Genomic DNA, 25,195 nt, shown 5'->3' with positions numbered 1-25,195 from the left:
TACAATTACAAGGACACGTATGTCCAATAAACTTATATAACTATAAGAGTGTTGTGCAAAATGTCAAAACGAAAACAAAAACAAATGAAACAAAAAGAAACAAAACAAATTAAAAATTACCATTGGGTCAAAAGATACAAGCATAAACATGTATTAAAATTTGTATCACGTCCATATAAAAACACTTAATTTTCCTAGATTACAAAGTGTAACATTTTGAAGGCTGACTTCTTTGTTCTAGAAGTTAAACCCTTTATTTGTTATATCCCTTTTACAACATTATCACATTGAAACACATAAAAGTTATTCGAACGTTCGAACGGAGACTGAAAACCAATCAATTTGGACAACCTCCTTAACACTCATTTTACAAATTATTGGGACTTGAAGTAAAGACGATTTACATGCATATTTCAAACATTCAAAGTCATTAGCTAAAAACTACAAACTGTCTTGCCTTCCCAGTTGCAATTTGAGTAGTATGTACAACATGTCTTTGGAGAATTAAATTTGAGGGATGAAATTAAAATTAACTAAACCGGAAAGTATAAGACATACATTATATAAATACAAGTTATTTTAATGACAAACTTTATGCAAACGGATGCAAACTTTTATCATGACTGCTAGTATTCATAGAATCTCCCTTTTGGAGCCTTATTAGAAGTAAAAGTTGAGTCTCACCTTTGGAGCCTCATTGGGATCCTCTACGATTGGTCAGTTATAAATATCATCTGTTAACCACGCTAACTTGTGTAAGAGAAAGGAGGATCGATTTACGATTTTCACACCGCATTTGTATATTTAATGTCTATAATCAGTGGATATTATGAAGATTGGGTATCTGGATCACTTTTACAGGTATTGTGTGGATAGATTTGGAGGTAGTTTATCTGGAATTGCTTTTATTTACAGAATAATCGGAAATCAATATCCGCCATTTTGAAATTTTCTTGTGCGTGGGTTTGTTTACAAACATTGGATTTTCATTATGGGATCAAGGACGAAAGTTTTAATAGTTGGACATAGTTTTATTCGCCGTTTACAGAACGATGTTCACGAACGACATGACTTGCATTCTAATTTAAATCTGGATCAATGTGTGGTACAGTATTATGGAGTTGGAGGCGCAACTGTGGCTAGTTTGTTACACGATTTTCTTTTGCGTGAGAAGCTCGAAGAGTTTCGGCCTGAGGTGGTTATTTTACAAATAGGAAGCAATGACGTTTGCAAAACGAACGTAGGTCCAGATACTATAGCTTATAGAATCGTGGATTTCAGCGAGAAAATAGAACAATTTCGTTCAGTTACAGCGGAAGTCACGTGTGAACTCTTTCCTCGACTTTCACCACGAAATATAAGTGCTGAACTTTATGAGTTTCGCCGTAATATAATGAACAACATGATTTCTGTAATGTTGGAGCATACTTCAGACTGCTTTTTCTTGTTTTGGAAACATCTTCGTTTGACACATAGTCCGTTGCCGATTTTTCTACGGGACGGGACACATTTATCATTCATTGGACAGAAAAAGTTCTACCGGAGTATTCGGCTTTCAATTTTGCATGCTTTACAACTAATTTAATTGGCTGCATTCCATCTTGGTGTAGCTGTTTTTTCGTTGAGCTTGATACATGTATCTTTTAGTGTACATCATTCTACATTGTTCAATGTACTGTACACTTGTATAGTTTTATTATGTGCCTTTTGAATGTTAAGGCACCTGGCTTTTTACAGTAGTGACTAATCAGGTATGTTTTACTTGCAATGATTATACTTGTACATTGAGTATTTCAGTGCATATAATATACACAACTCATATATGTTTCTATTTTTTTAACATTCTATTTATGCATACAGTCTTGCTCTCATACAATATATAAATTGACGAGAGATGCATACGTATGTCCAGTTATTACAAATATGCATATTTATACATGTAGGTAGATGTGCGTATACCTCCTACAATAACTCGTTAAAAACCACTTGTACATAAGAATCTACAAACATGCAGTGATGCATCAACCTTATATGTACATTGTGCCACGGCAACTTACACCTGTAGTTGCTTTACTGTACAAATAATTTGATTATCTTTCTTTTCAGTTTCTTGTGTCACAGTCTGATATTTCCTTTACCTTGACTGTCACCTGAATACACAGTTATCTTGTGTTTTTTTGATAAACAGGTATGTGGTGTTCTAAATAAGAAGACTATGGTTATAGTCACATCCATTGTTTACACATGTTTCTATTTATGCCGGTTCAAGGACTTGCCTGACTTGTTCACTGATAATATTTATTCAAGTGCTGTGTCGTTAAAAAAAAATACAAAATGAAAGACAGCATATATGACAATACTAATACATACATGTATGTATTTATTATCAGTGCCATGCATTTGGGCTGTGCATACATTGTATTATTTTGGTTTTTTGTCAGTGGCGGGTATTTGAACCGCAATTCTTATTTATTGTCAGTGCCATGTATTTGGAATGCCACGTATTATTTACAGTCCGTGTTATGTCTTTTGGACTGCAATTATTATTTATTGTCAGTGCCATGTATTTGAGCTGCGAGTTTTAAAGCTGTATTTATTGTCAATGCCATGTATTTAGGCTGCAAATATTGATTATAGTCAGCACCATGTATTTGGATTGCCAAATTGCCAATATTATTTATTTTCAGTGTCATGTATTTGGGCTGCAAGTATTTGTTATTGTCAGTGCCATGTATTTAGGCTACAAGTTTTATCTGTCAGTGCCATGTATTTGGGCTGCATGTATTTATTGTCAGTGCCATGTATTTGGACTGCATGTACTATTTATTGTCAGTGCCATGTATTTGGGCTGCGGCATTTACTTCACGTGCTTAGTGAATAAGTCCATATATTCCTTTGAAGTAACATATGCTTAATGCTGTATTGATTTCATTCTTTTTAGCATAACATGTCTAAGAAAGGTGGAAAACGGAAACGCTTGGCAGACAATGAAGCCGCAACAGATGCTCTGGCTGAGGCTGTCACTCAGAAAGTTATAAACAATTTACGAAAGGAAGGTATCTTTCCTGCAGCCACAGGCAGTGACGATGCACAGATAGCAGGCCCTTCAGGCAGCCAACATGCTGTCCATTCAGGTAGTGCCACTCACATACAGGCTAATAACATTGTGGACTCTGAAAATAATACAGTAATATCAGTCAGCTGAGTGAGCCTGTACGGTCAGACCAGGTGATTTCAATTTCTGCTACCGATTTGGCATCAAGGTCAGCTAATCATGTAAATGCTTACAAACCAATTGGTCGTCCATTGTACACAAAAATTAACTTGAAATTACAGGAAAAGATTGTCGCAAAAGAATTTATAGAAATGTCAGATATTTTAACTGACCACCGTCCTTCTGAAAATGAATTTCACTTCCAAGTACAAAACAGAAGGGTGGGACTAGCTTCTAACAAGAAGCGAAAATATTTGACAATTGAGTCTTGGACTGATGCTTTTTCCATATTTGCATCAGTTCTACGTCGAGCCAATCCTGACAATTTGAACCTAGCCGAGGACTTGGCTATTTATATGGACCTAATCAGGCAAATTCGAAAGGACGGTGGTGACTGGTACTTCTATGACCAGAATTTTAGGCAGATGCTGCAAAATGACCCTAGCTTATCTTGGAGTTTTGTTGATCAAATTTTGCACACCCGGGCCTTGAATAAACAGACTCATTTAAATAGGGCAGTTGCTTTTCCGCATCAGAAAAAGGGAGTACACTCTAATAACAAGCCCTTTCCATGGGCCGCCCCTCCGAAAACTTGCCATAAATTCAATGAGGGGCGAGCATGTGACGGATTTTATGGTTATGCCCACTTCTGTGGAAACTGCAACCAAGGTCACCCAAGATACAAATGTACAAGTGGGCGCTCGTCAGGACATCATTCCACAGTCCATACAACAAACGACTCATCTGCAAACAAAACAAAAAAACACAAACCTGTCTCAACGTCTTACCCATGCCAAACAACAGGCAAACTGACTTACCTACACCAGTTTTTGGTAGATCGTTTAGCACACTATTTGCAAGGGTATGATAGACAAAAAACTTGTTTTTTATTGCAAGGCTTTAAACAGGGATTTCGCGTGGAACATCAAGGCATCAGGCAGTCATTTGATTGCTCTAATCTAAAATCAACAAAGGACAACCCTTCTGTAGTTCAAGAAAAATTGGGCAAAGAGATTGAGTTAGGCCGAATTAAGGGACCCTTTGCTACTAAGCCTTTTGACAATTTACGAATTTCCCCTCTTGGTCTTGTGCCTAAGAAGTCGGGTTCTTGGAGGTTAATATACCATTTGTCTTATCCTGATAAGACAAATGACTCTGTCAATGCTGGTATTTCCAATGAAGCTGCTGCAGTCCAGTATGCTGGTATTAATGAAGCTTTACAAATCATTAAGTCTTTCAATTGTGAAGTTTTCTTATGTAAGACGGATATCCGTTCAGCTTTTAGAATTCTACCAGTCTCTCCTCTTGACTATGATTTACTTGGTTTCAAATGGGATGGACAGTTCTATTATGATAGATGCTTGCCCATGGGTTGTAGAACAAGCTGCAAGATTTTTGAGGAATTTAGTTCAGCAATAGAATGGATTGCTAAAGTTGAACTGGGTATTTTGGACATGGTTCATATTCTTGATGACTTTCTTATTATTGCAAAATCTTTCACTGATGCTTTATCCAAATTGAAAGCTTTTGTTTCTTTGTGTGAAGATCTTGGAGTTCCTTTGTCAGCAGAAAAAACTGAAATGCCTGCTCAGCTTATGGAATTTGTAGGTATTACAATTGATGTAGACAAGAAACCCGGTTACCAAAAGATAAACTTGACAAGTGTAGAACTTTGATCAAAAAATTTTTGGGCGTGAAATGTTGTACTTTAAAAGAGTTACAATCGTTGATTGGTGTCCTTAATTTTGCTTGTTCAGTTATTCAACCAGGTCGAGCATTCTTACGTCGGTTGATTAATTTAACCATGAATTTACCAAGCAATCAATCCCATGTATTTTTATCAAAGGAATCCAAGCAAGATATGCATTTATGGCTGCATTTCTTAGATAATTTTAATGGCATTTCTATGTTTTTGAATGAATCCTTCTTGTCTAGTCAGGCACTCCAATTGCATACAGATGCTGCTCAGTCAAAAGGGTTTTCAGGTATTTATGGGTCTAGATGGTTTTATGGGCCTTTTCCAAGTAGCTGGCGTTCAATTGACATTATGATACTGGAATTTTACCCTATTATTCTTGCTTTAGAACTCTGGGCTCCTCTATGGCAAAACCATTCACTGTTACTCTTTACTGACAATGAAGCTTTGGTTGCTGTTATTAATAAACAGACTTCCCAAGACACAAGGGTTATGAAAATGGTTAGATTCATGGTCTTGAAATGCTTACAACACAACATTATGTTTCGAGCCAAGCACATCCCTGGTAAAAATAACATTTTGGCAGACTTGCTTTCTCGTTTGCAGGTGGAACAGTTTTTAAGATTAGCAGACCAAGCCAACACGGTTCCGTGCTCCGTCCCAGACAACTTTTTGCCAGAGAACTTCTAGAATACATTGACCTACTGACTAACGCATCTTTAGCCCCTTCGACTCGGGCCACTTATCACCGAGCTTGGCTGGCGTTTGATGATTTTTGCCAAGAGCTTTTGGGTACTACTATTGACTTGCCTATAGTAGAGGTTTACATATCTCTTTTTGTTGCTTATTTGTATAAAAAGGGTTTTTCACCTAGTACTATTTCAACATATTTATCAGCCATTGCATATGTACATAATATGCTTTCAATGCCTAACCTACTAAGGCTTTTTTAATTGAAAAATTACTTACAGGTACTCAAAGGTTAGTTGGCAAGATTGATTCTAGGCTACCCATTACTATACCAATCTTGAATAAAATGGTTCAAATGGTCCCATTTCTATCAATTTCTTCTTACAAACAAGCTATGATCAAATCAATGTTTCTATTTGCTTTCTCAGCCTTTGCACGAGTAGGAGAACTTGTTACCGTCCCTAGTGTGCCAAATTCTCATGTGCTTCAATTGGAAGATATTACCTTTATTTCTAAATCTGGGAAGATTAGTGACGTTCAAGTTAGTTTTCATAATTTTAAGCACAATGTCAAAGGTGAGACAAAAGTTGTACTATTTTCCCATGGCACAGCATGTTTTTCCGCCGTAGAGAGTTTGGTTGAATTCTTACAACTAAGAGGAGATAAACCTGGTCCTTTGTATTGTTGTCAAGATCAGAAAGCAGTTCCTAGGTCTTATTTCGATTCTATTCTCCATAAATGCTTGGGATTGTGTGGTTTGGATAGCAGTAGATATAAAGGTCACAGTTTTCGTATTGGGGCTGCAAGTGCAGCAGCTTTGCAAGGACTTTCAGATGCGAGAATCCGTGCCATGGGTCGTTGGAAATCTAATGCATTTCATAAGTACATTAGAGCTTCAGTCGCTTAACATAAAAAATTCATACACATTTGCAAGGGTGTCCACTTGTACATTTCTTACATATTAACTACTTCACCATAACAACCTGCTTGGGCTGGTTGTTCAACTAATGATTTTGTATTTTATTGAAAGTCTTTTGTATGTAAATTATTTGCCTTTTCAAAACATTACAAGACGCCTCTTGCTTGGGCCGGAGGAAAACCACTTAATAATAGATATTTTTTATGGTTTTTGTGACTTGATTCAATTTTTTCATGTCCATGTAATTAAGGTCACAGATTAGATGACTAACTGCTTGGGCCGTTAGTTTTATCACTGTCACTATACTTATTTTACATAATATTGAAGAACCTTAATTTTGTTTGCATTACTTGTTGGAATTAATACAAACTTTTTATATGTACATTCATATCATTCATGTACAGCAAAAGAGAATTGATGTTTTTTTGGTCAGGTTTCTTGATTGTATGCCAATGCTTGGCTTTTGTGGGGTAAGACAGCATTTTCATTTAAATTGTTTTGAATTAAAATTTCAAAGGCTGTCTATGTGGGAATTTTTAACCCCTTTTTAGGCCAAGCTTATATTATGTTGTCAGATGTATATATAGAATGTAAATATTTCATGTTGTGATTTTATTCATGTTTAATGTGTCTACAAATTTTTACGATTTCAGTAAAAATTTCGCAATTTTCATAAGCGTTGGTTTTTGTACGCTTTGGTTTTTTTTTTTTTTGGTCAGTTGAAGGAGGTTGGCATAAATACAAGTTATTTTAATAACAAACTTTATGCAAACGGATGCAAACTTTTATCATGACTGCTAGTATTCATAGAGTCTCCCTTTTGGAGCCTTCTTAGAAGTAAAAGTTGAGTCTCCCCTTTGGAGCCTCATTGGAATCCTCTAAGATTGGTCAGTTATAAATATCATCTGTTAACAACGCTAACTTGTGTAAGAGAGAGGAGGATCGATTTACGATTTTCACACCGCATTTGTATATTTACCCGCCCTCCTTTTCCTTCATCATCCGGGCATATTGATGTTTTATATAATTTTGTCTGTATTTTACTTCATTGTCATGGGGGAATTTTTAACCCCTTTTTAGGCCAAGCTTATATTATGTTGTCAGATGTATATATAGAATGTAAATATTTCATGTTGTGATTTTATTCATGTTTGATGTGTCTACAAATTTTTACGATTTCAGTAAAAATTTCGCAATTTTCATAAGCGTTGGTTTTTTGTACGCCTTTGGTCAGTTGAAGGAGGTTGGCATAAAGATCAATGTACATTAAAATAACTACTAAAGAATAATATTAAAAACGACTACCAGTATTACATTTTAGCAAACATATCAAATAATGTCAAGTAAAAATGTACAATGTACAAAGTTGATAACAATGTAATGTCGATGTTTTTGAATCACAAAAACAACGGAAATAATCAGATGTTGTAGTGGGTTATCAATAAGGATTGATATCAAGCACTTTCAGTTGATCCGAAAAGCATATGATAAGATATCCGATCGTGTACGAAAGTTCTTTGTGCACTGGTCTGTGATTATGTAATCTGTCACAGTCAATGTCCATATGAATTTGCCAAAAGGGTTCTCTCACATGTTCAAACAAAAATGAAAATTGAAAACCTAATATAACACGTTAACTTTGTCCCTACTTACGCTCAATGAGAGAGTTTTTTTTCAAATTTAATTTCAAAATTTGATTTAAGATGACGTAGAATCAGAGATTTCATAAGCAGTTTTGAGATATTTCAAAATATTAAAACTATAAATCTGTTCGTAGATCGATTTTCCAGATTTGTCTTGTTTGTTGTGTTCTTGGGAAAAAAAGTTCTGTCTTAAATTTCTGCTTGTGTCTGAACACTTCTCTTCTTTCTGAAAATGAATATCATAGTTTCTGATATGTGTCTAAACACCTGTAGAATACATAGATAATTTTTTAAGATCTTATCATTTTTTATTTCAATAACCATGATTTGTACGAATTTTAAATAGCGACATTTCATGTTTAAAATGACATCTAAAGCTCGTTAATAAATGAACGATATTAAAAAAAGACAATAACAGAAATACAAGCAACAACAACAAAATTAAAGAAACAACCCACCAACCCACACAATTCCACTTAAACATGAATCCCCAAAGTAAACATTGTATTGGAAATACGATTTTGGCTGATATGTATTTATGACGCCAATAATCAGTTATAATGTAACATATAGATTAGTCATATCTGAATCAAAACCAACCAATAATGCCTATGTATGTCTAGACTGTTTCCAAAATTACTCTATTGGGAACATGTATGTAGAAATCCCACAAATGTGAAAAAAAACGAAAAAAAGTGAAAAACCACTGCTCCAACACAATGAAATACCCCAATCTGTGGCAACATCCGTTTTCATATCCGACTCAAAGCAGACGTCTTATAATTAAGCTTCTGGAACAGGATTGTGTTGCTTCAAGATCAAATTCATTACTAAAACAGTGTGTTGGGGTTTAACGTCCGAGCAGCAACATTTCAGCTATATTCAGACGATGAACATGAAATTGATGATAAAATGAACATGAAATGATGACGAAATGAAAAAGGGATGGGACACAAGGACAATAGGGTCGACAAATTTTGATTGCCACTGGAAATAGGGAGAGGTGGGTAGGGTCGGGCAATCTCCCTACTCCGGGAGAATACCACAGTAGGGTTCTTTAACGTGCGAGGAACGTGGCATGTTTCCCCACAAGGGGCACCACTATGGTTTCCGGTCAGGTTTTCCGTATTATAGCCTGACAACCCAAGCATGTAACACGCCAGGGGTACCCCATTCTACCACCTGGGGCACACGTCCCAGTTGCTCCGTGGGCAGAGCGTCCTAGCCCCCGACTAAAGTTCTGAGCACTATTTAGTCGCCTTTTACGACAAGCTTAGCGCTGCTGCAGGCCTATTTTTTTAACACCCGGACCTGCACGGGGAACGAGTTTTTAGTGAAGTCCGAGTTTACTCATTTACGTTTATCATTTTTTTTTATTTTTGGTTATTCTATGTTGTTTATCGTGTGTGTTTGTTTTCCATGTCTGTTTTCTTTTGTCGCTGGATTACATTGTTTCGATTTCCGCAAGAATTTGTGTTACCTTAAGAACTCTTTTAAATCATTGAAGACCACTACCTGACTTTTTTCACCAGAATGTGAAAATATTTATATAACCAAATTATATATTTAATTCTGCATCAACTATGCAAATTGTATGGTGTTTTGAACATTCAAAGGGTTTTGTCGTTGGAAACGAATTATTCATTCAACTCTGCATCACCTATAGAAATGCTATGATGACACTTCTATTGAAATAATTCGTTTGTGATAAAAATATTTTTTTCCACAACATGTAATAAAATATTTCCCAAGTGGCTCATCGTTCTATAAAAAGGTTCGGGAATTAAAGCACAATGGTTTTCTACTGTCCTTATTACCTTGCATACAATATAATTACTATTGCTAGAAAAAGTACTATAAGAACCAGTATCACTGCATTGTATACGTAGACTCCGTTGACGTTATCTATCAAAAATATCACAAAAAATATAGCATGAGTTTATATTAAATAAGTGAAACAATTTGCAATATGTATTGAGTGAAAATGCAAGGCAAAGTAAATTCGTGGCGTGCTTGTGTGTGTTTTGTCGATAAACGTATTTACCTGTATGTATTTTCAAAATCCTTTCTTATTGATATTTTAACCAATTATGACATAAATAAACTGTAAAAATATGCATGAAATGATTTGATATGTTAGTTCTGCAATTTAAAATATCATTTTCATCTACATGAATGTACTCGAGTTCTAACAATACCATTTTAATATGTATGCATTGAGATGTGTAAAACAAGAGATTTCAGCATACTTAATCAAACTAGATAAACATTCACCTGCGTTTTTTGCGATGGTAATATTTTGTTGTTTGTTCGTATAGTCAAGTACTGAGGTTGCTGTATTAATTGTGTTGTCGAATGCTTTTGGGATTTTTCCATCTGGTAAAATATAAAGATAGAATTATCTATATATCAATCATCATAAAGCACATTTTGTTATTAAACTAGAGGCCCTCGAAGAGCCTGAAAACCTCACCTAACAAACCATACCCTTTTAACTAAGTATGTAACGGTACCATGAATTGTTAACATGTTTAACAAAAGAATGTTGAAAAAGAGAATGTATTCATGAATGCTCTAAGTTTAAAAGAGTACCTAAGGCAATGTAAAATGGCTGAAATGTCTTCAACGTGTTTTTAGAACCTCTCGAAAAAAACTTTCCCCTTGCCCTGTTATTCCATCATATCTGAGAGGGCATTAGCCCAGTGTACTTCTTTCGTCTACCCTGGACTTGACTTTTTATGGGCAACTCGGCAGGTGTTTTTAGAATAGCAGAGGATGCTTCCCGAAAGGGTACACATAGTTCATGCTCCCTGGTTTTAGTGTGACTGAGTTGCTCACTTACTTGTGTTACTTCGTTTGTATTATTTTGGTTATTTTAGGGTCTTTGTTATGTGTTTATCTTTTTTCATGTCTAGTCCTTGGATTACATTCTTTTGATTTTCACTAGAATCTTTGTTCCCTTGATTACTCTTAAAAGCACGTAAAAAAACCAGGTCAGGGGGACAGCATTACACTATTTTTGCATGAATCGTATATTTGATTGCATTGCAATAAATAACAAAACATGTAATACAAATATATCAATTATCAACTTCACTGATCCAAGTAGTTGGCATTTATATCACAAACGTATTTTGTTTAATAGGAATAATTATTTTACGAGTAAAAATTCCGAGATTTTTTTAAATGATTTTGGATGCAGCATATTATATAAGAGCCAAATATGCCACATATCTATATCAGATCATGCTCAATTCATATGGTTAACATGTGCAGCTGTGTAGTTTTTTATATGAGGGCATGTTAAAGTAAACTTTTGGAGTTAAAAATGAAGGTAAATTATTAGTGTCTGTATACAATAAGTTTGCTATTTTCAGAGGGCCTAAAATCCAGCATAGTGCTTATTCACTTTCCTAACGTTAATTAAATCATTCACAAAATAAGTAAAAGAAGCGAGATAGGGTAGATAAACGGCTGTCCATTTATAAAAAAAATTAAATAAGCGTACTGGAGCAAGATACTGTAAATATTTCTTTTTTGTTTTGTTTTGTTTTGTTTGTTTGTTTGTATGTTTTTTTTCATTGATTATGAACTACATTTTTGTGTTTTAAATCAATAAAAAGGTTACTTTCACTTTGAATTGACCCCCCTGAAACATTTCAGCAGACCATTCTGAGACAGTACCTGAACCGATCCGTGCAGCACAAATTGCAGCACAAAATGGGATCGGACATCGATAACCGATCAGTTTCCCGTCAGTCATCGATCCGTCAGACCGTTCAATTGGTGATCGCATCAGATGACCACATAGTGGTCAATGTATTTTACGGTTTTTTGGGGTTTTTTTTTCTTTGTAAATTTTCCACATATTTATTTAATGCAATAAATTTAGACATCAATTGATACTTTTATTTTACATTTATTTTATTTAAAACAGTTCTTACGTCATTTAACATAACAAACATGCGATCAGATCGGTCACCGTTCATCGGTTGTCAATCCGTCAAATTGTTGCGTGGATCGGTTCTAGGACTGTACCTATTCTGGTTTGCTGGACGTATATAGTTAGCCTTGCATGCGATGCTCGTTATTAGTCAGAGAAACAATACCATTTATTGTTGATTAAAGCTTAAATTTGATTTAAGGGACCCCAATAATACCAAAGAAATGGGTGTTTTATCAGCGTTTATGAGAAAAAGTCTTACCTGCATCTGTGTGGTTATGTACTCTAAAACCTCCCTGAGGTGACATGTGGCCATCTTGAGATTCACACACCCACTCAATTAATCCTATTGATTCTTGTTAAAATATCAACAACAAAAAATACATATAATCGTTTTTGTTTCTTGTAAAATTTGTTATTACCAGGTGTTTTTAGATGATTATGTTTAAACTACTTGCGCTTCAATAAGTAAAAAATTCAAACGTTGATAATAAAACCTTTTTATTACCTAAGAGCTAACAATTTGGTATACTAAGTTACTTATCTGAAATATTATCCTTTTAAAATCACATGGAACTTTTTGTAATAACTGTAAGCATCTTTCTTTCGGACGATTCTTCAGTGGCATTAGTTTTGATTCAATAATGCAACGATCTGGAAAAATGCTGTTTTGGGGAAGATCATCACTCTTTCTCAATAGGGTAACTAAAACAAGAGTATGAACTAATTAGTATGAGTTGGACACAATCTACAACTGAGCATTGCACTTCTGCATTGTCCTTGCATTTGTAAAATCATTGAAAAAGGTGTGATAACTGAAAAGGGTGAGATAGGATAGGTAAACTGTTTTCCAATTCTTTTTAAATAATTCATGCTATCGGATCCATATACTATAAATAATTCTTTTTTTTTTATATTTTTTGTGTTCGTTTTTGAATTGCACATTTTTATTGTGAACCAATATAAAGGCTACTTTCACTTTCCTGACTCATCTCTGCTGGCCTGTCTGATATATCTTCAAGTTTATCGTTAGCGATGCTCGATATTAAGATTGAAAGGAAACAATTATCACAATCAAAGAAAAATGATCAAGTCGTTTCGTTTTGCAATCAATGTGCTTTTGTTCAGTTTTAAATTCGCAATCGTTCCAGAAATTGTTTTAAAAACAAAAAACAATTTAACAAATGCTAATTGAATTTTTAAATGCATGGAGTGTTAAATCGATAAACAAAACTTGAAAAAAAAACGATTTAACAAATGATCATATAATTTCAGTTCTAAATAAGTGCATGACTTTGCTATGAAACGATACCTCTCGGTTTCAACACATATATATATACAATAATCAACATTAACATGAACTACGCCGCTGATTTTTTATTTCATAACTTGAATGCATGCTTACCTTCTTCTGTCTCATAAATAGGTACACCTTTTCCATCTGAACAATAGATACATGATGTATTATCTTTACAGTAATTCTTCGTAAGTTCAATGTTAACAATGAGAGCAGTTTCAAGTTGATTTTCTATGCACTGGCAAACTGTCTTCTATTGAAATAAAAAAAATAATTAAAATTTGAACATGAATTAAAAGAGTGTGAAACAACATGTATTTAACTGAAACAAAAATATTCTAAACTAATATTTTGTCGCATAACACTTGCATTGACACAAATTGCCTTTAAATTTATGCAATAAGATTAATAGCATAACTATTTAGCTTGCAAATATATTTTGCAAAGAAAAAAGGGTAAACTTTAACTTACGAAATAGGCAAAAAATTCACATTCCATGTAATTAAAACATCGTATTGAACAGCTATATAGAGTATTCTCTATTTTGAAAGAGAATCGTGACTTGTTAAAACTCTCTTTGAAAACCTTTTGCACATGTGTATGGGTTGAATGTTTGTCAAGTTTCTCTACTGCGAAACAACCTGTAATTTTACATTTATTAATGACAATTATATTTAATAATCTCGATAATAAACAGAATCTTCAGAATGTAAAAGCATACGTAAAGTAGCACTCACTACATTTAATAGGTTTTATGAAAAGTTGGAACCTGTTTCCAAATGCTGACCTTAACTTTAAAATAAATTTTCAAATATACTAAATCGTAACTTATGTACTGTTTACCAGAATATTATTGTTCACTGCTTCTGTGATCAATATACTTTTGCGCGTATTTCAGTTCTACAAATTATGATTGAATATTCATGACCATTTGTTTTTGCATAACATATCACAGCACGAAAAAATATCGAAATAAAATGTAGAGAAAATGTCACGTATTGCACCACTTAGTTTGATTTTACCTTTAGGTGAAGTCCATTTTGTTGTATTTCTATATTCTTTGTATTTCTCATTTGACGTTTTGACTTTAAATTCTTGTTTTACAGTTGAAGTTTCGCTTTTTTCTCCTACAGTACATGTTTAAAGTTGGAAAGATAGTAGATGTTATACAAACTATACTTGGGAAATAAATTCAAAACGCATGCATATTTAAGCTGTACTTAAAATTAATCAACAAGGAAATTAATCTACCTATGTGTGTTTTTTTTAAATATGGAGGAAATATTTTGCCAAGACAAAACGTTCCTATGATACTTAAACATATATTATGTCTACAAAGTCACTATGTCGTATCAAACAGGAAAACACGCGACCAACAAACATAAAGAGCGATCTCCTGTTGTTACCTTTATTGATTTATCAATTTTCATTTTAATGTACATATGATCGATCAAAACTTGAACACAAAAAAAACTTGCTACATGTATATAACTGTTTATAACTGATCTATTGATAAACTTTTTTTGTTCATTTTCAATTTTTATCATTTGAGTTTCTAAAATTAGCCCAGGCCTTATCATCAGTCCAGATTAATTGTATTCAAAACATTTACATCATTATCTCCGCACAGCTTTTATCTTATCTTCTAGTTGCCACGGAAAACATTAGTTCTTTTTTCACTGTCAAAGATTTCGTATAACTGCTGTATCTCGCGTGATTCATATTTTACAAAAAAAAATCATATAGTTCATAATAATTTACCCTATTCGTTTGTCTTTTAAGGGCATAAAGTAGAGTGAGATACCTTTTTTATATATTGAAAGATTTCAATCAAATGTCATTCAATTAAGGGAAACACGTTTGACTTTTCTTTTTCTTCAGTTCCTTCTGAACATTGTGAAACATTTTGTTGAACTTCGTCTGCAAAATTGAGCGCACTGTTTGCTTTGGGTACTCTCTTTTTGTTTTGATATACAGTATTATGAAAACCAGGTTTATAACGAGAGTTTCATACTATTATAACTATGAAAAAGTCGTGTGAGTTTTGTACTGTCCAATTGTAAGATCGGGCAGGGACTCAATGGATTTAGATTTCAAAGGGTAATATATATATCTTATGGTAAGAGTAACCAAGGGAACAAGTTCTAGCGAAAATCAAAAGAATGTAATCCTAGAACACAGACTAGACATGGAAAACAGACAATACAACAAAGACCTTAAAATAACTGAACTAATACATACAAACAAAAATCAAAGTGAATGAGCAACTCGGACTGCAATAAAAACAGGGAGCATGGACAGGGTAACCAAATTTTCTTTTCCTTAAACACCCGCCAAGTTTCTCATAAAAAGTCAAGTCCGGGTTATACAAAAGAGGAAAGAGGAAAGGGAAACAATGACACGTTGAACGATCAGTTTTCATGGTGCAGATGGATACACCGTAACGATCCAAAAGTTCATGATGACGACCATAAAACTTTGGTAGTGATGACTTAAATATTGAAGCAAAATAAACCTGTTCTAGAAGTTTTATGGTAAGAAGTCTGGTATACATATATTGAACTGTAAAGTAAAGATCTAAGTTTATATCTAAACATAAATCATATCAAATGCATGTACATTTTGTATTCTAAAACAGTTTTATTTTAAAAAAAAAAAACAAAACAAAACAAAAAAACAAGCAGAATAAAGACTCGAAAATATTTTTTTCAAAATATTTAATTGATTTCGGAGTTTAGGTCTATTAGAGCAGAGAATTGCTAATATTTTTCAGTATCTTTAGGATCCCTGTTTTTGACATATATGAACTTCCCCAAATGCTGGCGCCTCTGTGATTTCGTATTATTTATGTTTTTGTCGATATTCAAACTTTATTTCTAAAACGCCTGTTCTGTATTCTGTATTCGTTTCTTGTCATATTTTCAATTGCAAAATGTAGTAAAAACACTATATAATATCATCTCAAGTCAACTTTTTTTCTTTTAATTTAAATTGTTTACTTGTTTGTATTTATTTCCTTGTTGTCATTTTTAGTAATAAGGATAGCAAGGATCATGGGTTTGTGTTAAAAGACAAAGGCAAACATTGAGTATAAATTTGATGTTTTACCTTCAAATGAAGTCCAGTTTTTTATCGTTGCCTTGTCAGTTATTTGTTCATCACTTTGTATATGTTGCAAAACATTCCCGTGTGTCACCAACGACGACGTACTCGTCACAATTAATCCTTGTTTATCTGTCGAGCTGCGATAAATAGCTTCTGTGAACATTGGAAGAAAGTAAACAATATGCCACTTGTGCTTAAAGAACATGTTTAATTTCCCAAAAAAATCACGTGTGCTTGTAGTTCAGGAAGTTGTAAGATTCCAAGAGAGGAGCGTAATGGCATAGTGTTTTGGTAAACATTATGTAATATTTGATATTAGCAGGAAATGTTGCAAGGTCGGAGGAACACTTTAAGCAATAGTCTATTGGCGCTATATGAATTGTTTAGTAATGATGAGAACAAAGACTACACACGTAAGAGCTATTTCCTACAGATATTAGTATTGAATTTTGATTAATCAAGTGTCAGTTGTTTTGTTACTTTATTGTTGAGAGTGTTTAGAATTAAACAGGTTACATGGATTTTTGCTAAAATGCAAAATGAGAACAAAACCACACTGAGGACACAACAATGAATATTTGTCAATTGAACTTTTTTCTGGGGAAATCAATTTCACATCATAATTCGGTGTGCTTTATTCTAGCATTGGGCAAAAATATATGTTCAATAACAGATTTCAAGAATGACTGTTTTTTTTAACAAAAGGCAGTGGTACATGCTATCAACAAAGAGAAAACCAAAGTTAAATATCTAATTAACAATGTCGTTCCTATATTACAGCTGAGTATTGGGTTTCGTACAAATTATTATCATATCGTCATCACATCAACAGTTAACCAAAGCTACAACGCGGATGGGAAATTTTCTACAGAATACGTCATAGGATGTTTTACACCTTAACAAAGAGTATCAGGCGTTTTGCTGAACAATATTTTCTGTATGGAAAGCTGTTATTGAATATAATAGAGCAAAGGAATTACATAAAAAGTTTTGCCCAATTGAATAAGAGCATCTGAACCACAATTTAACACATCTTGCTTTACTAAGGATTATCATCAACTACAGTTATTATTTTTCTACCAGCCTTTTTTTTTTTTTTTTTTTTTTTTTTTTTTTTGGTATTTATTTTCTTTTTTTTGGGGGGGGGAGGTATCGTTAAGCTAAATCCGTTTCCGTTATATAGATGATGTATTATCTTCAAAAAATCCTAATTCCGGGGATTTGATACATCGCGTTTACCCAAAAGAAATTAAGATAAACGATACTACAGACACTGTCAGTCTCACATCTTGACCTCCTCTTAGAAAACGATGATAAAGGAAAACTTTTGACCAAACTTTACGACAAACGTTATGACTCTTCATTCAGATTTGTCAATTTTCCTTTCATCTGTAGCAACATCCTCTCAGCATCTGCATATGGAGTGTTCATATCAAAATTTATACGTTATGCAAGAGCATGTCGAAACTAGGCAGACTTTGTGTATCGCGCTAGAATCCTAACAAATATGCTTCTGGAACAGGGCTATGTTGCTACAACATTGAAGTCATCATTACAGAAGTTTAATGGTCGTGATCATGAACTCGTGGATCGTTATGGTGTACATATATCAATCTGCACCATGAAAACTGATTTGTGCAACGTACCATAGTTTCCGTTTCTCGTTTGTCCACCTCGGACGTGAATTTTTATGGGCAAATCGGCGGGTTTTTCTTGAAATGCAGAGGCCATTTATTTTACCCCCTCCCCCTCCCCCGTTTTGCTCATTTGCTTTCTTTTTTTTTTTTTTTTTTTTTTTTTCGTTTTTGTTTTTTTTTCTCTTTCTTTTTTGGGTTTTCTTAGTGTTTTGTTTTTGTTCTGCTTTTTTTCGTTTTGTTTAATTTTTTGTGATTTGTGTGAAAATGAGAAATATTAAACGCTGATAAGCTGACAGTCTCCGATTTAAGTCGATCTGATTTGAAATTATGTTAAATACCACACGACTTAATGCAAGCTTCTCACTTGTCAACCGTTCTTACTGGAAAACCTAATTCGATTCCAACTGACAGCTTACAGTGGAAACAAGCATATGTGCCCAGTGCCGGTAATTATGAAATATTGTTCACATTCTGTAACTCTCCAAAGTATTACGTCTTTTATATATTTTTACATTAGGAAAACGCTTAGTTTTTAAGAGACTTCCGTACTTTAGCAAACAATTTTTAACACGTGGTTATTTAAACCAGACGATATTTTATTTTGCAAAACCTAAACTATAATGCAATATACAGGAAGTATGCATTTCTAGTCATATCACAAAGTACTTTAAACAACTGAATGCACTTCCGTTTTTAGTCAGTATTGCTGATGACTGCATGAAAATTCTCACGTACTAAGTGCATTTGTTTTAAATGTAATCGAGTATCTAATAATAATTTTACTTTTAATCTTTTCAATCTCAGCACTACTGTAAGTTTACAACATTGATTATCCTGACTTAAACGTGTTTAATACGTGTTTACGTTTGTGTATTTTGTAAGTCTTGCCAGGTTCCCAGTACAACTTAACAATTGTACTTTTAGTACTTTGGCATTGAAAAATATGAACTTAACGTTAACTCGCTGACCAATTCTTTACGCTAAGTTTGTAGCGGATCTCATCCAAAAATGTTGTTTAGCCGGATCCTTTCATGTCAGTTTCTGTCAGTTAGATGACGTGTTGTCTTTAATCAATTCTAGTTATTTGGGGTTAATACCGTGCATCTTCCATTAAGTACTTGAGAATAAAGGACACTACAGACACTTTGAAGTCGGCAATATATAAGTTACTGTAAGAAATAAATGGGGATGGAAAACTCATGACCAAACTACTATAGCAATCGCGATGACTACTCATTCAAAATTGTCATTTTGTATCTGTGGAAACATCCCATCGGTATCTGCGTATGGAGTATTCATACATGTATCATAACTCATACATTTTCCCCGAGATTGATGAAACTGAACTTTTTGTACCGTGCTAGATATCTTACAATTAGGCTTCTGAATTAGAGATATGTTGCGGCAAGCTTAAAGTCAAAGACTACAAAGTGTAATTGTCATCATCATGAATTCGTGGAACGTGTTGGTGATTTCATCTCCACTGTGAAAACGGATTTGTTCAACGTTTCATAGCTTTCCTTTCCTCTTTCGTCCATCCAGAACATGACACTTCGTGACCAACCCGGCGGGAGTTTCAAGAAAAAAAAAGACGACGCTTCCTCTACCGGTGCACCTGGTCCATGCTCCCAGTGGAGTCCGAGTTGCTCATTTCTTTATTATCAAGTAGGAATTTGTTTTGTTATATCATCTTCTTTGTTGTGTATATCTCATTCCTGTCAAGTATTTGTACTTGTATTATATTCTGGTGGTTAACATGCAAATCTTGGTTCCCTTGATTACTCTTTTAGATAATTATGCATGCATTATATTGAAACAATTGATATACAAACAATATACCATTTCTGCCTATTGATGTTTACAATATATATGTTTTTCATTCAATGACTCCATGGTATCAAAGTCGGTAATAATGGGGGGGGGGCAATTTTTATGCCAATTTACGTACATATACATTTTAATGTATGAATTTCATTTATTTCATAAATATGACAGAATAGATATGTAAACTATAATACAATCAATGGTCATTCAGCATCATGAACAATATGTCGTAAAGAGTGCACAGTATTTACCTAAAAGTTTTGGATGATATGGAACATATTTACAGGCTTATGTTCTACGTGCATTCTTCCCTTAATCAAACTACTTTTTGTATTGAAACACGGATCACGACATGTTATATTATTACTACGCACATAGGCACTGTGAAAAGAAATATATGAAATTAATTACTGCATGACACATGTCAGTACGACTGATAGTTTCTTATTTGTTAGAATTTTGTTTGTTTAAAAGTAGAAAACAGTCATAGTGTACTCATGTTATAAGTTACTTTAAAAGGGCGATTATTTTAAAGCTTGAAGCGATGAACTTAATACTTCCCAAAAAATCACACAAAATTCCACCCGCTTTGTTAACAATACATTCTTACATATACCAAGATAAATATTGGACACTTTTCAACTGTTTTCTTCCTTAATTCGAGATTTAAATAATATAAAAGTAAATAGTTTTCCATTAGGAACATATGACAGATTAAACAAAAGAAAATGGTCTAATTAATTCACTAACTAAAAATAGCATAAGTTTTTCTTCAGCACTCAAAACCAAAATAGACAAATGTTTGACTCCACATGATCTACAAGTACATGTTATAGTAAAATATAACCACACTTTTCTGTTATCTTTAGTCCATGAGGATTTATGCATGTTTAATTAACTAATCTTTGAAAATGTAATACATAATCATTTAGTGTCATTGTGGCCGTCTTTGACTAATTGTCGTTGTGGGAATGTTGTATTACTTTTTTAGATTCTCTACCTCGAATTTTCTCCTACTTTTTACCATTTTTACACACTTCTACCTTGTTCTCAAAAAACGTCCGCTTCATCAACTTCTCGGCTTTGTACGTTGAAAAATCTGAGATATTCGAACTGACGCCGAAATACATTATCGATTCATCGGTTTTTGGACAAACCATCTAAACGTAAACAACATCTCCTAGCAACCCGATCCCTGTTAACATGACCGACTTTTGACAATACAAATATTGGAATCAAGAAGCCAAACGAATGAGCAAGTCATTTAAGACAATTTAAACGACGGTAGGTGTCAATAAAGTCAAAATTTAATTCAAAATTTAACGGAATCTTATTGATGTAACGCCGAGTATACATACATGCCATTATGAACTTAGTAAAGAATAAAACGATTGTACGATACTTCATTATTATACAGATCCATACAGAAATTAACTAACCCGTTGAACAGTGATCACATATAAAAAGAACCAACACTGTAAACCAAGTAGTCTGAAGGAACATTATTGCAGGTAAAACAAAAAAATGATAATTGAAAAAGTTTACATTAATTATATGTTACGCAAAAAATGATATACGCACAAAGAGTAATCAAAGGGAACCAAGGTTATAGCGGTAATCAAAAGAATGTAATCCAGGGACAAAGACCAGATATGGAAAACAGACACAAACAACAAAGAACATAAAGTAACTAAAATCATACATACAAAGTAACAAAAGTAAATGAGCAACTCGGACTCCACTAAAAACTGGGAGCATGGACCAGATGCACCGGTAGGGTAAGCGTCCTCTGCTTTTCTAGAAACACCCGCAGAGTTGCTCATAAAAAGTCAAGTCCGGGATAGACAAACGAGGAAAGGCAAACTATGACCCGTTGAATAAACCAGTTTTTATGGTGATGATGGATACATTATAACAATCCACGAGTTCATATATAGAATATATAGAATATAGAATCTTCATTTGCTAGCAGTTGGACTTAATATGTATACGACCGAGAAAGATTTCCAACCGACAGACTTCAGTGTTTTATATTTGAAATCTTAGATTCTTTTCTTTTCCTGGAATAGTCTGTAGGTAAGTAAGGGCATCATAACTAATACATTTTAATAAACAACAATTTCTTGTTGATCCTCTGACAAAACAAAAAAAAGATAAGTTTCTTTAGTTTTTAAAGAAAATAGATCCCTGAGTTGATGATATATGGATAATATGAAGACCTGAGATCAAATCAGGGAAAACTTTGTCAGTTTCAGCTGTATTTGGAGTTGTGGATAAAATTTCGTCGTTCGGATAAATAATAAAATGGCCTGAGAAATTGACTGAACAACAAAACAAAAATATAAACTCAATCGAATAAAACAGAAAACAAAAAACAAAAAACAAAAAAAACACACACATATTGTGGACAAAAAATTATAAAGAGGAGTTCATAACTAATTTCCTTTCTACATTTACAAAGGACATATATGAAAGTTCAGCAGATAAGCATAAAGTTAAAGTGACGAGTCCGGCGTTGACAGAAATTAACACCGATACATGTAATATTCCATCCATTTCTGGTGATAAAGAAGTCACAACAAAGGCCACAGTATTGGCAAATTTTGAAGGTTATAGAATTTGATGATAATTTCTCTTTAATAAGTGTTTATAAAACATGCGCAAATATCGAACGTGTTTTATATTTTAATAATTAACCTTGGTTTCATTTGACTTTTATTTGATCAGTTCGTTCTTTCATCAAATATCACAACCATGAACAGCGGCGCCATAGAGTAAATGGAAAGGCGTAATTTTTTTGGAAATTTTTCAAATGACATAGTTTAATTCCAACGGATATAATTAATGTCTACAGACTTAAAAATGTTTGAGCATAGTAACACTCGAGCGACAAGGTTTCATTCCGTTTATAAGTCCGATTAAAATGACTGTTTTTTCCATGTATGCATTGAAACATATTGAAACCTTTCGAATTGAATATAAATTTGCCAAAAACGAATTCAGTTCATTATTATAAATACTGCAGGTTGTGCACATGTAAAGTACATTGGCGACAATCCAACAGAAGACGTCATAAAGGCCTTAGGTGGGTATTTCAGCAATTCACAATTCCATTCTAACAAAGAAAACAGTTTTTACAGCTGTTCAAGACGTTGTTTAATTTAAAAGGGAAACCGCCCATTTTAGCTATTTCGTAATATTATACAGAGATATAAGATATTTTGTTTGCATATCTTTTTTGTTGCATTGTGCTTTAGTATGCCGATAATGTAAAGATACTTTTTTAATCATTACTTTAAAACATTGATAAATCTAGGAAAGCAGAGGACACTTAACCTACCGGTGCACCTGGTCAATGTTCCCAGTTTTTAGTGGAGCCCGAGTTGCTCATTTGCTTTTGTTTCTTTGTATGTATGATTTCATTTACTTTATGTTCTTTGTTGTGTATGTCTGTTTTCCATGTCTGGTCTTTGTCCCTGGATTACATTCTTTGATTACCGCTATAACCTTGGTTCCCTAGATTACCTTTCTACAATTGTATTTATTTATTTATTTATTTTTTTTATTTTTTTGATGATGATGATATTAAGAATGTTGTCCAGTACAAATATGCTTTGCATTACTTTTCGACAAGTCAGCGTTTTCCACAATGGTACTTATCGCATTCAGATCAGGTGGAAACAATACTCCGATGAATCAAGATTTTCTAAGTTGCGTGCACATCTTTCCTGTAATTTTTACAGATAGCATACTCAAGTTTAGGCAATTGTACACAATGAAAAAATATGTGTCCGTATTGAGCTGACTATCAATTGTGTTAACCAAGATTCTTTGCTGAGTAATTTGTATGTGTAAGTAAGTTTTTTTGTAAAAAATCAGGCAAAAAGTGAACAATAAAACAAAAATGCATGTCAAGACCCCAACAACCTAACAAAATGACTTTTTCTGAACGTTACTATTTTTTATCTCAAAATGCCATTTTGTGAACTCTGCATCACTATATTAGCTCATATATTTTCAATATAATGTAAATAAAATTGTTTTGTTTTGGTTTTAGCCACAACTGAATTTACCAAAGTGATAAAGACCGCAATTATGATGGTGCTAATAATCCAATTTAACTTTCAATTCGTGTTGCACCCACTGTCTAATTCTTACAGACACTGACACTAAAGTTGCAAGATATATTTCTCCGATGAAGATTCTGATGATTTCAATTAATCTGGATATATTTCTGACCTTAATGTATTTACTTGAACAGCAGCTACGCCAACGTGTACGTGTACATGCACCATCCTTTTCATTAACTTAACGGTCTTTTTTTTAGAAATATTGCAACATTATTTACTCACTGCAAACATAATGCTTAACATTACTCTCTGTTGTTTGATAATCTTCGAATATAGCCATAATGATAAACAGTTCAATTATTATTTGCTGTTTATTCAGTCAATAAAAAACTATTGACCAAACTTTACAACAAACGTGATGACTTTACATTCAGAATTGTCAATTTTTTTCGTGTGTGCCAACATCTCTTCAGCACCTGCATATGGAGTTTTCATATCACAACTCATACGTTATGCCAGATCTTGCCGTAAGTACACAGATTTGTTTGTATCGTGCAAGACTTTTTTTACAATTAGGCCTCAGTAACAGAGGTATATTGCTACAAGATTGAAGTCAACACTACAGAATTCATGAACTCGTTGCGGTGTATCCATCTGCATCATGAATACTGATTTGTTCAACATGTCATAGTTTTCCTTCCCTTTTTTGTCTACCCTGAACTCGTCGGGTGTGTCTAGAAAAGCAGAAGATTTCTATCCTATCGAGGCACCTGGTCCATGCTCCTAGTTTTTAGTGGAGTCCTGGTTGCTCATTTACTTTTGTTACTTTGTATGTTTTATTTTTACTTGATATTCTTAATTGTGTTTATCTGTTTTAGATGTCCTGTCTTTTCCCAGGATTCTGTTGATTTCCACTAGATAATTGGTTCCCTTGATTGCTCTTATAATGTAAATTGAGAGTCATTTATTTCACGGAATTTATTTTGATGTTCCTCTCTATTTTATCTGAAACAGTAAACAATCTATATTGGAACGGAATTGCCAGTGGTTGAAATATTGGCCAGTATAACTTGTTTTGTTGAATTTTCACCAATATTCTTTACATTTGCACAACCTATAATATCCATAGTAATGTAGTAAATACTTTTTGGTGATAT

At 33.6% G+C, this 25,195-nt stretch overlaps 2 protein-coding genes and 1 pseudogene across 5 annotated transcripts; 2 read left to right on the top strand and 1 right to left on the bottom strand.

Annotated features, from left to right (window-relative positions):
- Positions 1-618: 618 nt before the first annotated feature.
- LOC148620047 (uncharacterized) lies at positions 619-7,583 on the top strand (annotated as a pseudogene). Its single transcript, XR_015921694.1, has 4 exons — positions 619-1,751; positions 2,107-2,188; positions 2,942-3,134; positions 5,517-7,583. The product of XR_015921694.1 is annotated as an uncharacterized LOC148620047 (transcript).
- LOC148620048 (uncharacterized) lies at positions 3,134-5,520 on the top strand. The gene has a single exon (XM_088580631.1). It carries the CDS (start codon positions 3,367-3,369, stop codon positions 4,888-4,890), a length of 1,524 nt encoding a protein of 507 aa, XP_088436757.1. The 5' UTR covers positions 3,134-3,366; the 3' UTR covers positions 4,891-5,520.
- A 262-nt stretch (positions 7,584-7,845) lies between the features above and the next one.
- Positions 7,846-16,838, bottom strand: LOC148620046 (uncharacterized). 3 transcript variants are annotated; one of them, XM_088580632.1, is made up of 7 exons: positions 16,511-16,828; positions 14,425-14,529; positions 13,874-14,043; positions 13,511-13,655; positions 12,368-12,810; positions 10,437-10,538; positions 9,980-10,067 (listed from the first exon to the last, which is right to left on the bottom strand). In XM_088580632.1, exons 1-5 carry the CDS (start codon positions 16,710-16,712, stop codon positions 12,614-12,616), a joined length of 819 nt encoding a protein of 272 aa, XP_088436758.1. In that variant the 5' UTR covers positions 16,713-16,828; the 3' UTR covers positions 9,980-10,067; positions 10,437-10,538; positions 12,368-12,613. The 3 variants fall into 3 exon arrangements, with proteins under 3 accessions (XP_088436760.1, XP_088436758.1, XP_088436759.1); XM_088580633.1 differs by lacking the exon at positions 14,425-14,529 and having other exon boundaries at positions 16,511-16,838; XM_088580634.1 differs by lacking the exons at positions 13,511-13,655; positions 13,874-14,043; positions 14,425-14,529; positions 16,511-16,828 and adding an exon at positions 7,846-8,388 and having other exon boundaries at positions 12,368-12,591.
- Between the last annotated feature and the right edge of the window lie 8,357 nt (positions 16,839-25,195).

The sequence above is a fragment of the Perna viridis genome, chromosome 4 (assembly GCF_037379345.1).
Source record: "Perna viridis isolate PV_CMFRI_1.1 ecotype Kerala chromosome 4, ASM3737934v1, whole genome shotgun sequence".
In the NCBI taxonomy this organism is placed as follows: domain Eukaryota; kingdom Metazoa; phylum Mollusca; class Bivalvia; order Mytilida; family Mytilidae; genus Perna; species Perna viridis.
The sequence above is the reverse complement of the archived record's forward strand: the minus strand, read 5'-3'. Positions and strand labels throughout refer to the sequence as shown.